General features: G+C 40.1%; 2 protein-coding genes across 2 annotated transcripts in view; one reads left to right on the forward strand and one right to left on the reverse strand.

Annotated features, from left to right (window-relative positions):
• Positions 1–10,411, reverse strand: part of IFTAP (intraflagellar transport associated protein) — a 51,957-nt gene extending 41,546 nt beyond the window's left edge. Inside the window, 1 exon segment of the mRNA XM_087423123.1 lies at positions 10,270–10,411. The gene's annotated coding sequence lies outside the window, so the exon portion shown is untranslated.
• An 860-nt stretch (positions 10,412–11,271) lies between these two features.
• On the forward strand, positions 11,272–12,855 carry RAG2 (recombination activating 2). Its single transcript, XM_014792499.2, has one exon. The coding sequence runs from the start codon at positions 11,272–11,274 to the stop codon at positions 12,853–12,855; it is 1,584 nt and encodes a 527-aa protein (XP_014647985.1).
• The last annotated feature ends 3,201 nt before the right edge of the window (positions 12,856–16,056 follow it).

The raw sequence follows: 16,056 nt of genomic DNA on the forward strand, positions 1-16,056 counted from the left end.
TCCTGCACATCAATCCAAGCTACTGTAATGAGGTTTCTTGAGGCTGTCACTCATTAAACCTCGCTGTTCATCAACAGACAGTACAAAATCAATTTTATTTTCCCAAAATACACTCTTCCTCCAAGCTGTTTAAGTCAATCCAGAAATGTCTGCATTGACTCACTGAGGCAGGTCAACTGAGTATTAGACTGTTTTCAATTACACAGTTACTAATTCCAGTAAACAAAGAAAAATGCAAACGTTAAGCTTTTGAACTTCCTCTCCCCACTCACACCATCATTTTTTTAAAAAGCAGATTACGGGGCCAGCCTGGTGGTGCCGTGGTTAAGTTCGGCGTGCTCTGCTTCAGTGGCCCAGGGTTCGTGGGCTCAGATCCCAGGCGCGGACCTGCACTACTCATCAGCCATGCTGTGGCAGCAACAAACATACAAAGTGGAGGAAGACCAGTACAGATGTTAGCTCAGGGTCAATCTTCCTCACCAAAAAAAAAAGCAGATTACCTGTGGACATAGAATCTGAAGAAAATACCCATAAGGCAGATTTCAGAAAACTCATTGTTTTTGAAATCAGGAACATTACCTTTTTACTACCATTTTTGTTTACTTGCTTTTTTGAAAAATTTAAATTGTGTGTAATTACAGGTAAATACCCTACCTTCACCCCCTAACAAAACTCCTACAAGCACATTAACTGACTAGTCTAGAGAGACTAGTACATTTATCAAGAAAAATGCACAATACACATATTTCAACCATACTCAGAACTGATCTCCTATCCTCAGAAATGGTATCAACTACATCAGTGAGTTACAGACAATAACAGAGAGAGTTTCAGTGAACATTTTCTCGAGGCCCCTGATAAAGCTGTGACTCTGTAAGGTAGTGGAGTTTCTGAGTCAACTTTATAGCTCTATAATCATGTGATAATATTTCAATATAAAAGATTTATTAGCCCAATTGTATTCCCACCTTCACATGGAATGCAATGTCCCATTAATGCTTTTTTTTAATCTGTGTTGCATAACAGCTGTGACACAAAGCATCCACCCTTTACTCAAGTCATCCCCTTCTCTCCTGCCTCCTGAGCCCGTCAGCCACCTGCACAGTGCACAGCACTCTGACAACACCAGAAAGCCTGCTTGAAAGCAAAACCTGCATAGATAGTTAGGAGCAGGTATAGACCAATCGAACTGAATCAACTCTGCTCGCAGGAATGCATTTCGAAGTGTTTCAAAATGCCAGATCTTGCAAATAAAATCGACCTTTTTGCTTGCCATTCTCTTAAAAGAAATAAGATTTTAAAGAAATATTTCTCGGCTATTTTTGATTCTAAATTCCCATGACTGTGGAATAATAAATGGGTTTTAAGAGGTAATACAGTGCATCCCTACCTTCCAATTTCTCTCTGCATTTTATTTGCACTTTTGCCTCAGTGTACACAGCATAACATACACATACACATAAAAATTTCTTTTTGCAACATGGTTTCTATACTCAGGTAGAAATTAAGAGACAAATTCTCTCCTTTCTAAACATAAAATTTTTAAGTGAATTTTTTTTCTAGTACAACATTGTAAAACACCTCTAAAATTTTTCTCCATTTTATTTTACAGCAAAGAGTCCATCTTAAATCAGAGAACATGGACATAGGAAAATATCAGCCATTCTGATCAAGTGGCCATATTTAATTAATTGCTTTAAATAAAAAAAATGGCAAGTCATTTGTCAAGTTCTTCTCTTGACAATCCATCACACTAACTGTAGATTGCTTCCTTCTATATATTTCCTTTTGCTTCCTCTTTTCTCCTCTTTGCCAGTTTCAGTTGTGGCTCCTATTGTGGGATTCATTCAACAAGCCAAACATCTCCCTTTCCTATACTATTTACATTATTTCCTTAAAAATCAGCCACTTATTAAAAAAACTAAAAACTGCCTATGCCTATCCAAATGCTATGAAAAGTTGCCACTGCCCTTATTTCAAACGACCTTATTAACTCATTGAGCAACAATGTAATTTAAGTTGTGTCTCCATTTATAAAATGGGAATGGAAATGCTTGAGAGTGCACTGCATTTCCTGAAAGCCACCGTCATGAGCTTACAGGGGAGTGTTTCAGCCCTGCCTCCCTCAGCCCACCATGTACACACACCCCCGCAGCTGTGTCACTCTTGTCAAGTTATTTAACTTTTCTCCCTTCGGTAGTTTGAATGTAAAAATAAAGGGACTGGACTTAAAGTTGTCTTCCATCTCTGACATTCTATTTTTCTCTAATTATGCTTCCTTTTCATTCAATTACTGTTACAAATTCATTTATCTACCCCGTGGAATAAAAATTATTTTATTCTGCAATTACACTGACTTGTATTCTTTGTCTGCTGTCCTTGCATTTAAGGTAGGAGAAATCAATACATTTCAGCAGGAGCTTGAATTTGATTCTGTCTCAAGGTTTAAGAATGGGCAGAGTAACCTCTAATTGTGATTTCTTGGTGAACTTGTAAGGGTGACTATAGGAAGACTATGATTCTACAATCAAAAGTTGCTTCTTCCTACTATCAAGTATGTTCCTTAAGGGCTGGACCTGTCTGTAATCTTTTTTTCTAATTCTCCACATGACTCTGTACACGATGGACGTTCCACAAGTATTGTTTACTATTTCACATTTGGTTTCTGTGCTGAGGACTTTGGTAGACCAGAGACCTTGACTGACATCAGGTTTAAGGCTCTCCTAATGGCGTGGCAAGGGCTCAGGGTTTTCAAATCCAGTTCCAAACATGTGGCTAATTTCTAGTTTCTTCAGGAAACAACTAACCCACTCAGCAACTAAAGGTTATGCTACAAACTGCCTGTTTTGGGCGTTAGTAACATGCAAAGGCTGAAACACTTGCCTAAACCTATCGGTGGTTTCTGTGTTGTGTTCCTTATTTTATATTTACTGTGGAGATATCCAATACTTCAACTTTCTGAGAGCTATCTTTGTTGCTGTAATTTCAAGTACCATAATCATTATTACATAACACCATAAATAAGAGAATCACCCAATACTCTTCTGCAAAGAAAAAATCGTCATGGAAGTAACTAGAAGAGATAATGATGCTTTTTTAAAGGAAGGACCAACATTTCAAATGATGAGAATCAACCAAGCAACAGTTTAAAAAAAAAAAGTCTACCCTGAAAATATATCCTAATATTTTTCAAAGAAATGAAAATAGTCACTTATACAATATATTTAGAGCATCATCATCATTACACAAGATTCGTTGAGTACACTCTTTATACCAGACACTTTACATCCATTAATCCTCACAATAAAGCAGGTATCGTCCACATTTTAAAGATTTTATTTATTCATTTTTTTCCCCACAAAGCCCCAGCAGATAGTTGTATGTCATAGGTTCACATCCTTCTAGTTGCTGTACGTGGGACTCGGCCTCGCGCTGGACGGAGAAGTGGTGCCTTGGGGCGCGCCCGGGATCCGAACCCAGGCCGCCAGCATCAGAGCGCGCGCACTTAACCGCTAAGCCACAGAGCCGGCCCTCGTCCACATTTTAGAGACGAGGAAACTGAAACTCAAAAAGGTCATTCAGCCAGTTAGTGGCAGAACAGAGACTCAGATCCAGATCTATCTACCTCGGACCACTGCATTCTATCATCTAAGCCACATGGAAATTGATTAAATGACCAATAATAATGGATGGTCAGATAAACTATGTTACATTTACTTAATGGAATTTTAGGCAACTTATTAAAAATTACAAAGGTGGAAATAAAATATACATTTCATAGTGTATATGAAATAATGTTATATTTAAAAGATAAAACAATTTAAATGCATTCTCATTATAATTATGTAAAAACGTGTATCTATTTGGATAAAAATTAGAATACAGCACAAAGAAATGAAAAATTTTATGGTTAGGTGACGGGCTTAATGGGTGGTATATATTTTCCTTGATGTAACTGTTTTATGTTTTTTTGTTTTCTTGTGTTTTTTTTGGTGAGAAAGATTGCCGCTGAGCTAACACCTGTTGCCAATCTTCCTCGTTTTGCTTGAGGAAGATTGGCCCTGAGCTAACATCTGTGCCCATCTTCCTTTACTTTGCATGTGGGACACTGCCACAGCATCCCTTGATGAGTGGTGTGTAGGTCCGTGCCCGGGATCCAAACCAGCGAACCCTCGGCCACCAAAGCCAAGCGCACAAACTTAACCACTACGCAACCAGGCTGGCCCCTTGATGTTAATGAATTGTTTTAAAATTAAGTCAGCTAGTAATCAAGACAGTGTGGTATTGGTGAAACAATAGAAAAACAGATCAATGGAACAGAATAGAGAGCCCAGAAATAGACCCACATAAATACAGTTAACTGATCTTCGACAAAGAAAAGACAATAAAATGAAGCATAGATAGTCTTTTCAACAAATGGTGCTGGAACAACTGGACAACCACATGCAAAAAAATGAATGTATCCACAGACTTTACACCCTTCACAAGAATTAACTCAAAATGGATCGCAGACCCAAACATAAAATGCAAAACTATAAAGCTCCTAGAAGATAATATCAGAAGAAAACTCAGGTGACCTTGGGTATGGCAACAACTTTTTAGATGCAACACCAAAGGCACAATCCATGAAAGAAATAATTGCTAGGCTAGACTTCATTAAAATTGAAAACTTCTGCTCTATGAAAGACACTGACAAAAGAAAGAAAAGAAAAACCACAGACTTGGAGAAAATATTTGTAAGAGATGCATCTGATAAAGGACTGTTATCCAAAATACACAAAGAACTCTTAAAATTCAGCAATAAGAAAACAAACTGAATTAAAAAACGGGCCAAAGACCTTAACAGACACTTGACTGAAGAAGATATACAGATACCAAAGAAGCACATGAAAAGATGCTCCACATCATATGTCATAAGGGAAATGCACATTAAAACAACAAGATACCACTACATACCTATTACAATGGCCAAAATTTAGAACACTGACAACACCAAATGCTGACGAGAATGTACGGCAACAGGAACTCTCATTCATTGCTGGTGGGAATGCAAAATCATACAGCCACTTTAGAAGACAGTTTGACAGTTTCTTACAAAACAGAACATACACTTACCATTTGACCCATCAATCATGCTCCTTGGTATTTACCCAAAGGGGTTGAAAACTTATGTCCACACAAAAATCTGCACGTGGATGTTTATATAAGCTTTGTTCATAATTGCCAAAACCCGGAAGCAGCCAAGATGTCCTTCAATATGAGAATGGATAAATAAACTGTGGTACATCCAGACAAGGGAGTATTATTCAGTGCTAAAGAGAAACGAGTCATGAAGCCTTGAAAATACATGGAAGAAACTTAAATGCACATTACTAAGTGAAAGAAGCCAATCTGAAAAGGCTACATGATATATGATTCCAACTATAGGACATTCTAGAAAAGGCAAAACTATGGACAGTAAAAAGATCAGTGGTTGCCAGGGGTTGGGAGTAGGGAGGGATGAATAGGTGGAGCACAGAATATTTTTAGGGCAGTGAAACTATTCTGCGGGATACATGTCATTATAGACTTGTAACACAGACTATGTAACACAAAGAGTGAACCCTAATGTGAACTGTGACTTTGCGTAATAATGATGTGTCTATGTAGGTTCATCAATTGTAACAAATGTACCTTTGGTGGGGGATGCTGATAATGGGGGACGCTGTGCACACCTGGGAGCAGGAGGTATATATGGGAAATCTCTGTACGGGAAATCTTCCACTCAATTTTGTAGTGAACCTAAATCTGCTTTAAAAATAAAGTCTATTAAAAAATTAAGTCAACTCCTGCCACCTTTTGTTTATTCTTCCTTTGACTGTGAAACTTTGGGGTGGGAGCAGGGGAGCCTACCAACATAGATTTTAATTCCTAAGACCACTGTGGACTATCTTCCTTGGCTGAGCACTTTAAGATATTATCTCATTTAATCTTCTTGCAACAATCTTTTGAGGTAAATATTTCTATTATGTCCATTTCAGAGATGAGGAAACAGAGGCTTAAGGATTAAGATGACTCCACCTGGAAAATGGCAGAGCTGGCAGAGAAAGCCAGGTTGGCTTGACTCCAAAGCCCATTTTCTCAATCATTCCACTGCACAATATCACACAGCGGCTCCCTAATACAAAGCTGGTGGAAGGCCTCCAATAATTAGAACTCCTTCTGAGCCTTGCATTAAAGAAAACAAGACCCTTAAAGAGCAATTCAAAGTCAAAATAACTGACATTGGTGTAAGTAGTCTCTGCTTTAGAAAAAATAATTTCCCATTTGATTCATACTGATTGAATTACAGTAATTATATTCACTTTCATCTGTGTTTTTCTAAAATGTTGTTAATAAAAATATAAATCAGGTTTCAACCAGATTTTTTTCTGTGTCTTTACAGACAAACAGTACATTGCATTTCCATTGTTCCCCAGTAAGGAAATAGTTAAATCTTGAGGGTACACCCTGGCAGATATCTCCCTCAACCATCTAAAGAAAAAAAAAAAGGTCACAGTCAGTTACTCCCGTTAGCTCAGTGTTCACTGGAACATCTGTAGCACACACGTACTCTCTACCGTCAGCCTTCTGCTTGCCTCGGTCAGAGTGGGCAGTCAGAGAAGCTTCCCCAAGTGCTGACAGTTAATACCCGGTTTAGCGGCAAAGATTCAGAGAGGGGTGAGCAGCCCCTCTGGCCCTCAGGTAGGTCCAATACCTTCATTTCTACCAAAGCTAAAAGATGGGAACCTAGGTTGGTCAACTTAAGGGAAAGACAGTGCCACCCTTCAGCAGCGTGTTAGTTACAGGTGGATTGGGTGTCCAGATGGGGAAGGGATGATGAGAATTTGGAAACAGTGGGGCTTTCTGGTCTCAGGCTGCTGCAAGGATTTAATTCCTGTGGCATCAGAGCCTACGTATTGATCTTAGTGCATAAACGCCTCTCTGGCATAAGTGTCAGAAGGAAGACCTAATCCTGGTTTTACTGCCAGCAAAAAATCAAAAAACGTATGACTCCAACCTGATTAACCGTGCAAGGTAGTGTTAACTCATGCACTCAATGACTGTAGGTACCTGAGGTTACCTGCTATTTTGGAGCAGTCAGGAAAACATGGGCAACACGATCAGTAAGATTTAAGGATTCAGAGCACAGTTCCTTTCACTGGGAGGAAAAAGTCAGTTGAGACACAGGAAACTACAAACCCAGACCTCACACTATCCGTCCTCTTTTGATTCTCACTATGCCCTCGCTTCACTGTGAATAAAGGAAAATCTCCCTTCAGAGGAACGTTAGCACGGGGTTGGGAAATTGTACAAATTTATTGGTCCTATAGTCCTGTCTTTTAAGAACAATCTTTAATGTATTGACTTTGAAACTTCCTTCAGTTGAAGAATAGTGTCCTCTTTTTTCAAAATCTGCCTGTTTTTATCCAGCTTATTTAAAGAAAAGCACTTCATGGATTATTTTAGTTCGAGTATAACCTTTCAAAAATCTTTTAAAAACCAGGTTGTGACTAATACGGTCACATTAAAACCATGGAAAATATACAAGAGTCTACTCCAGTGAAAACATATTTAAGTCAGTAAAAGCAAAATTTTAAAAGTTAAATAAATATGGCAAAATAATGTGAAAACATTTTCAATGTTCCTATTTATTCTTTCAATATATAAGTCATCTAGTCATGGTTTAAAATGGGTAATCTAAAAATTAAATACACAAATACTTGAACTGTGCTACAAGAGGAGTTAATTCATCTTAACAGTAGTAAACTTTACCACTCTTTTTAGGACCCCAAAATTATGAGGTGAGCGAACAGCAGGGCACCAAAGGGAGAACAGGTCAGAAATCTTTAGGGACCCCAACTAAGCTACAAAAATGGGTAGTATTCCTTATGTCTTGCCCAAGAAAAGGGTTCTGTTTAATCTACAATAATCATATTTTCACTTATGAGAAGCCAAAATCCCTATGACAACCTTAAACTGAAGCCAGTGGGCTACAATGGAAACTTTTTTTAAAGCATTTTTTTTAAAGCAAGTGTTCTTGGTGTATGTCACCCCTTGGGGTCTGGAATCCATCACCCTCATATGGCTTCCTTTACGTCCTAACAGTCTTCATAGGAGTTTGAAACAAGCAGGCTTTGGCTTTAGTGCTCCCTCCACCCAAAAGTGGGCAACTCTGACAATCACCGCATGTCATGCTGAATGTAATCGCTTATGGTTTCCAAATTAACTGAATTGAGGGTCAATATTATTTCCGTTATTTCCTACGGAGAGCATTTCCTTAGTTGCACAGATGCCTTCTCTTATGCATACTTGGACAGGCCGTGAATAAAGGAAACGATTGCCCAGGTTATTTCACAAGGAGGGCAAGTTGCTGAACCTACAAACCACCACGGTCTGAGGAAGAGAGAGGCTTGCTTTCATAACATTAGTGATAATCTCTCTCATTCACCATGTCCTCACTTGGCTTCATAACCCAGAAGATGATTATTAAAATATCACACCTTCGGGTCCGGCCTGGTGGGGTAGCGGTTAAGTTCATGCACTCCACTTTGGCAGCCCAGGGTTCCCAGGTTCGGATCCTGGGCGTGGACCAACACACTGCTTGTCAAGCCTTGCTGTGGCAAGCATCCCACATAAAGTAGAGGAAATGGGCACGGATGTTAGCCCAGGGCAAATCTTCCTCACACACAAAAAAATCACACCCTGAGGAATCTCCCAAGTAAACTAAAAATAAGAAGTAGAAGAGGATATTTAGCAATTAATTACATCAGATCTACAGAAGTACTTCAAGGCAAGCCCACCAACACCTCCTCAGATTCTAAATGGTCCACAGAACCTTTGCAGGGGGAATAAAAATAAATGACAGTATCAATTAACATGTATTGAATGTTACTATGTGCCAGGCACTGTGCTATGTGATTTGCACGTGTTATTCCATTTATTCTTCAAAACAACCCAATGAATAGGTACTAATATTAGCCCCATTTTGCAGATAAGAAAGAACAGAGAGAAAATAACCTGTCCACAGCAACTAAGTTTTAGAGCCCAAATTTGGACTTGGACAATCCGACTTCAGAGTCTGCATATTAAATGAGGGAGTAGAGAAAGGTAACAAGGAGAATGAAATATTTCCTATTTAAATTGAACTCACCACCAGCACCTCCATTGTATATGCTCATCCAATTCTCATTAGTCTAAAAAATTCCCAGTCTACACCCACTGAGCAGATTCCCAGAGCCTAAAGCCCTTCTAATCATCTCCAACATTATAAATATCATCTTCCGTGACTGGCAGGCAATTGTGCATGAACAACCTTACTTTTAATAAGTTCAGACATAATCATCATAACTATATGCTAAGCCCTGTTCTAAGAGCTTTACATGTATTAATTACTAATCATAACTTTCATCAACCTGTGAGGTAGGTACAATTATCTCATTTTACAGATGAGGAAACTGAGGCACAGAGAGGTTAAATTACTTGCCCCAGGTCATGTGGTTAGTAAGTGACGGAGCCAGGATTTCATCTAGCCAGTCAGTGGTCAGAGTCCTCTTATCGCTGTTCTATACTGTTTTTGATGCGTATTAACAATTTACTCTTAAAAGTCAAGGAATCTGTGCTATTTTGTTTCCTTTAACCTTTGGTGCCTAGGACTTCACTCTGCAAACAGGGGGTGTATTTCACATGAAGGCTCGTGACATCTCTCTAAGGTAGGTAATAATAAAATAAAAATGTATCAAGCTTACTTCATCTAGTAAATACCTTTAAAAAAAAAACATGATAGTACAAATATTAAATTCTGAGTAATTCCGGCACTTCTTTGCTTAGTGCCTGCTTGCTACAGAATTACTAAAGAATTACTTCAAAATTTTGGGGCCGGAAAGAGAGAGCTGAAGTAACAGCCACTATTTTCCTATCTAAAAAAACGTAGGAAGGGTAGGTGAGAGCGAGGGAGGGAGGGGGAGAGAGAGGTGTTTAGGAACCTTCTCTGCTTCCCTAAAAGAAGCCTAAAAACAGGAGCACGAGCAGTTGAGAAAACAAAGAGCCTTTGGCGTGGCACTCGCTCAAGTCTAACTTCTGCACTTCCATGACTAAATCTCGGCGTGGGCAAAGTCACCATCCGGTCACTTCTCGCCTGCACGGCGGCTAGTCAGATCTTTTGGTTCCGTAAAATAGTCACAGCTTTTGTAACCTCGGTGCCTCCCACCCCGCCCCCAACCCCCTACCCCAACCCCCTACCCCAGCGACCTCAGGATACTCAGGGGTGCAATTCTGAGTCGAGCCCCAAAGCGTCCAGGCAGGACTCCGCAGCGACAGCTCGGCCGGGGCGTCCCTCCAGGCTGCGGTTTCCAGGCAACCGCGCTCAGGCCAGAAGCGGTTGTGCTTCCGGCAGGGTCACCTGTTTAAGAGTCCCCGGGGAGAGGCACCGGCAACAGCGGGGCAGAGGGTCGCCTGTCGCCCTTCCTGGTGCTGCAGCTTTCCCGTGACCGGTTGTTGGGTCTGAGTCAGCCACTGTCACCTCCCGTTCCCCAGTTTTCCGCCTTGGCTCCCACCTAGTCACTTGGCACTTCTGGCGTCTTTATTCAGAGACACATCCTAGGAGTCTCCTGTCTGGGAGCAACAAAGACAAACTATTGTAGCCACAGGGATAGAGAACGGGATTGCCGGGAGATGTAGTTTTTTCTACTGACAAGTGGTGAATCTTTAAAGAAAAGGGACTACAATTCCCAGAAATCTAAGGGAGAAGAGTCCATGTCTAAAACATGTCCCAGCTGCTTGGATTGTACTAGGCAGGAGGGTGCTGTGGCTCTTTGCTTACCTAGCTTAGTAGATTTTGCTAATCAGGCCCCACTCCAAGCTTGTGGGAGAACATTCTTTTTTTTTTTTGAGGAAGATCAGCCCTGAGCTAACATCTGCCAATCCTCCTCTTTTTGCTGAGGAAGACTGGCCCTGGGCTAACATCCATGCCCATCTTCCTCCACTTTATATGGGACGCCACCACAGCATGGCTTGACAAGCGGTGTCTCGGTGCACACCTGGGATCCGAACCGGCGAACCCTGGGCTGCCACAGCGGAGCATGCGCGCTTAACTGCTTGTGCCACTGGGCCGGCCTGAGAACATTTTTTTTTAAACATACTTTTTACATATGAGAGGATCTAAACACAATGATTTATATGAAGAGATAGAGTAACTCAATTATTTTTTTTTGTAATTCTTTTAGATAAAAGATCTACTCACCATCAGAAAATATGTCACTACAGATGATAACAGTTGGTAATAACATAGCCTTAATTCAACCAGGCTTCTCACTGATGAACTTTGATGGGCAGGTTTTCTTCTTCGGCCAAAAAGGCTGGCCCAAAAGGTCCTGCCCCACTGGAGTTTTCCATTTCGATGTAAAGCATAACCACCTCAAACTGAAGCCTACAGCTTTCTCTAAGGATTCTTGCTACCTTCCTCCTCTTCGCTACCCAGCCACTTGCACATTCAAAGGCAGCTTAGAGTCTGAAAAGCATCAATATATCATCCATGGAGGGAAAACACCAAACAATGAGCTTTCAGATAAGATTTATGTCATGTCTGTCATTTGCAAGAACAACAAAAAAGTTACCTTTCGCTGCACGGAGAGGGACTTGGTAGGAGATGTTCCTGAAGCCAGATATGGTCATTCCATTGATGTGGTGTATAGTCGAGGGAAAAGTATGGGTGTTCTCTTTGGAGGACGGTCATACATTCCTTCTGCCCAAAGAACCACAGAAAAATGGAATAGCGTAGCTGACTGCCTGCCCCGTGTTTTCTTGGTGGATTTTGACTTTGGGTGCTCTACATCGTACATTCTTCCAGAGCTTCAGGATGGGCTATCTTTTCATGTCTCCATTGCCAGAAATGATACCATTTATATTTTAGGAGGACATTCACTTGCCAATAACATCCGCCCTGCCAACCTGTACAGAATAAGGGTTGATCTCCCCCTGGGTAGCCCAGCAGTGAATTGCTCAGTCTTGCCAGGAGGAATCTCTGTCTCGAGCGCAATCCTGACTCAAATAAATGATGATGAATTTGTTATTGTTGGTGGCTATCAGTTTGAAAATCAAAAAAGAATGGTCTGCAACATTGTCTCTTTTGAGGACAACAAGATAGAAATTCGTGAGATGGAGACCCCAGATTGGACCCCAGATATTAAGCACAGCAAGATATGGTTTGGAAGCAACATGGGAAATGGAACCGTTTTCCTCGGCATACCGGGAGACAATAAACAGGCTCTTTCAGAAGCATTCTATTTCTACATGTTGAAATGTGCTGAAGACGATGTGAATGAAGATCAGAAAACATTCACAAACAGTCAGACATCAACAGAAGACCCAGGGGACTCCACTCCCTTTGAAGACTCAGAAGAATTTTGTTTCAGTGCAGAAGCAAATAGTTTTGATGGTGATGATGAATTTGACACCTATAATGAAGATGATGAGGAAGATGAGTCTGAGACGGGCTACTGGATTACATGCTGCCCTACTTGTGATGTAGATATCAACACTTGGGTACCATTCTATTCAACTGAGCTCAACAAACCTGCCATGATCCTCTGCTCTCATGGAGATGGGCACTGGGTCCATGCCCAGTGTATGGATCTGGCAGAACGCACGCTCATCCATCTATCAGAAGGAAGCAACAAGTATTACTGCAATGAGCACGTGGAGATAGCAAGAGCACTGCAAACCCCCAAAAAAGTCCTACCCTTAAAAAAGCCCCCACTGAAACCCCTCCACAAAAAAGGTTCTGGGAAAATTTTGACTCCTGCCAAGAAATCCTTTCTTAGAAGGTTGTTTGATTAGTTTCACAAAAGTCTTTTAGATTCAAGTGCATCAAATTTTTAAATCTATTTTAAAGAATCATGACAATAATAAAAATTATATTCCTATTTTTGTTTATTGAAAATATCTATGTTTTCTTTTATTTATAATAATTAAGTGCCAGCAAAAGGTACTTATAATACAATGCTAAATATCTGAAAATATTTTACTCACAGGTATCTTAAATGAGAATTTCTGATCTGAATTTGTTCATTCAAGGAATCTTAAATACAGAAGCAGTAATAATAATAAAGTTATACTTATATCCCTTAGATGATTTTGATAACAAATAAGCTATAGAGTAGTTAAGACAAAATTAAGCCAGTAAAGAAACAAACACCTAAAAGAATTAAATGAATTATTTCATGCAATATAGTAATTTGGTGGTTAGCTAAAAGTTAAAACTGAGATCACCTGTATCCACACTAGTGTTCTTTATACACCTCTAAGTTGGCTGCATGATTATGCCCATGAATCGAAGAAGTTCTTTATAGCTTATGTAAGAAGATAGTTAGATAGACAGACAGATGATAGATGTATGATAGATAGATAGTCTCCATTGACATGAAGGAAGAGAAAAGGAATTTACATCAAGGTTGTTACATTTTATCAAGTTATCTGCATGCACTTTCTTCAAAGGATCCCCCTATCACATGGTGCACAGATGATAAATCAAAGCCAGTCACTTAAATCAATTCTTTGAGAGATTTAATTAAAACCCAAGTCCACTTCTACTTAGTGTTCTGAAAAAGGGAAATGAGTGAGCGTACACTAGGAAAGGACCACCAAATCAATCTCGCGGAGAAGAATAGTATTGTTTATTTCCCTGAATAATAAAAGCTTAAAGAATTTCCTAAAGATAACAGGTAGAAGATTTTAAATGAGGAAAAAATAAATTTGTGTGTGTCTGTGTCTAGTTAATATGTGGAGTTTGCTGCCAGTGAAGATTATAAAGCCAGAGATCTTGCTAAGGTTCAATTAGATACTTGCTAGAATAAAAGTTAAAAGGACTGTGAATTTTGAGGCTTTGAGACATCAGTTGATAATTAGATGACCTTAGAAACAAACAAATATCTTCTCTCCTAGAGTATGTTTCTGGAAGGACATTTGGCTTTATCCTCAGAGCTTAAGACATAGCCTCTTATTCATCAGTCTTCACTGAGAATTCACAGTGGTACTGTTGCCAAATTAAAGGGAAACATCAACAATACAGAAGATGAAACTCGGGAACACAAATTCTTCTGCTAACAGTTCCATGACTCAGATACTGAAATTAACTTGAATAGATTAAATCATGTTCACTTTGTTTCAGTAATGTTGCTTAATGAACATTCCTTTTGAACAATTTGCTGTACCATAGCTTTGATTTTTTGTTGTTTATATCACCTATATAGAACTAATAAAATACTGAAATGTCTTCTGTTTGTATTGATTTACTCCAGTTATGAACATTCATAGTTACCTAATTAAGGGCAAAATTATACTATTTAATTTTCTCAGGATCACTCCACTTTGATTTCTTTTTTGTGTGTGTGAGGAAGATCAGCCCTGAGCTAACATCCATGCTAATCCTCCTCTTTTTGCTGAGGAAGACCAGCTCTGAGCTAACATCTATTGCCAATCCTCCTCCTTTTTTTTTCCCCCCCCAAAGCCCCAGTAGATAGTTGTATGTCATAGTTACACATCCTTGTAGTTGCTGTATGTGGGACACGGCCTCAGCATGGCCGGAGAAGCGGTGCGTCGGTGCACGCCCGGGATGCGAACCCGGGCCGCCAGTAGCGGAGCGCGCGCACTTAACCGCTAAGCCATGGGGCCGGCCCTGATTTCTTTTTTATCTGTTAGTAGAAAGTTGCATAAGTAAGGGCTGAAATATCCTTCACAGAGTTCAAAAGAGGTATTGCCTCGCGAAGTAGGTACATTCCCTTATCTTGATTTGTCTACAGTGACTGAGTGGCTAAAGAATTATTACCATATGTGTTTTGTAGTCAATGAGATCAAGATATGATAAAATAAGTTATTTAATTCTGAACTCACTTGGTTCTACAGTTAAACTCAGATCTCACCAGCATAGCTATTTTTGGGAGTGTGTGTGTGTGTGTGTGTGTGTGTTTCAAGAGCAAGTATTTTGGTTTTACTTACCATAAATTTGAGTAAAAATAGGTCTTCTTAAGTCCTCTCACCAACGAGTCCATCAGATGTGACTTTAAGATAATGATGCTTTTTTGGGGGGGCTGGCCCCGTGGCTTGGCAGTTGGTTGCGTGCACTCCACTATTGGTGCCCTGGGTTCGGACCCTGGGCACGCACCGACACACCACTTGTCCAACCATGCTGAGGCAGCGTCCCACATACAGCAACTAGAAGGATGTGCAACTGTGACGTACAACTATCTACTGGGGCTTTAGGGAGAAAAAGGGGAAAAAAGGAGGCGGATTGGCAATAGATGTTAGCTCAGAGCTGGTCTTCCTCAGCAAAAAGAGGAGGACTGGCATGGATGTTAACTCAGGGCTGATCTTCCTCACAAAAAAAAAAGATAAAGAGGCTTTTTTTCTAATAAGCTTATGCAAACATTCAAATGAACCACATTAGAAGAGGACTCACTTATTCCAATGATATACTGCTTTTGCCTAAGGCATTTCTATCACCTTCAAAGCCTATGGTTAATTCCTTTGAAGATATTTGGCAGTTGTCCATCTGCCTCCATTAGGGATGGAGTTGGTTCCTGGAAACAGACAAATCTCATCCAAAGCCTAGTACGGTGTAACTCTCAGCATTATATTACGACTTTAGGTCAAAAAGGAAGTCTGAGTACAAGCTAACAAAATGGGGTTTCTGATACGGCTGATAGTTTCTGAAGGTAAGTGCTGAAACTGTTTACACAAGAATAATATCAATAAATAAGTATATGGCTTTCCAAGGTGGCCATTTTAAGGGCCACTCCTCTTCTATAAGTACAAGTGAGAGAGATGTGTTAGGAGAAAGGAAAGCATAATGAAAAAAGAATAGTTAGTGTCAAGGCTCTGGGGTGAGATGAAGCTTGTCATGTTTCGGGAACCGAAAGGAGGTAAGTCTGGTTAAAACAGAGTGAACAAGGGGAGTGTGGAGTGGCATGGGCCTGGAGAGACAAGCAGGGCTGGGGCCCGGTTTTCCTCAGAAAAGTAAAATCACATAATCACATACAACTT

The sequence above is a fragment of the Ceratotherium simum genome, chromosome 34, assembly GCF_057802395.1.
Source record: "Ceratotherium simum simum isolate JZ-2026a chromosome 34, ASM5780239v1, whole genome shotgun sequence".
NCBI lineage: Eukaryota > Metazoa > Chordata > Mammalia > Perissodactyla > Rhinocerotidae > Ceratotherium > Ceratotherium simum.

Coding starts and splice junctions, on each gene's coding strand:
- RAG2 (XM_014792499.2), top strand. CDS start 11,272: ATGTCACTACAGATGATAACAGTTGGTAATAACATAGCCTTAATTCAA.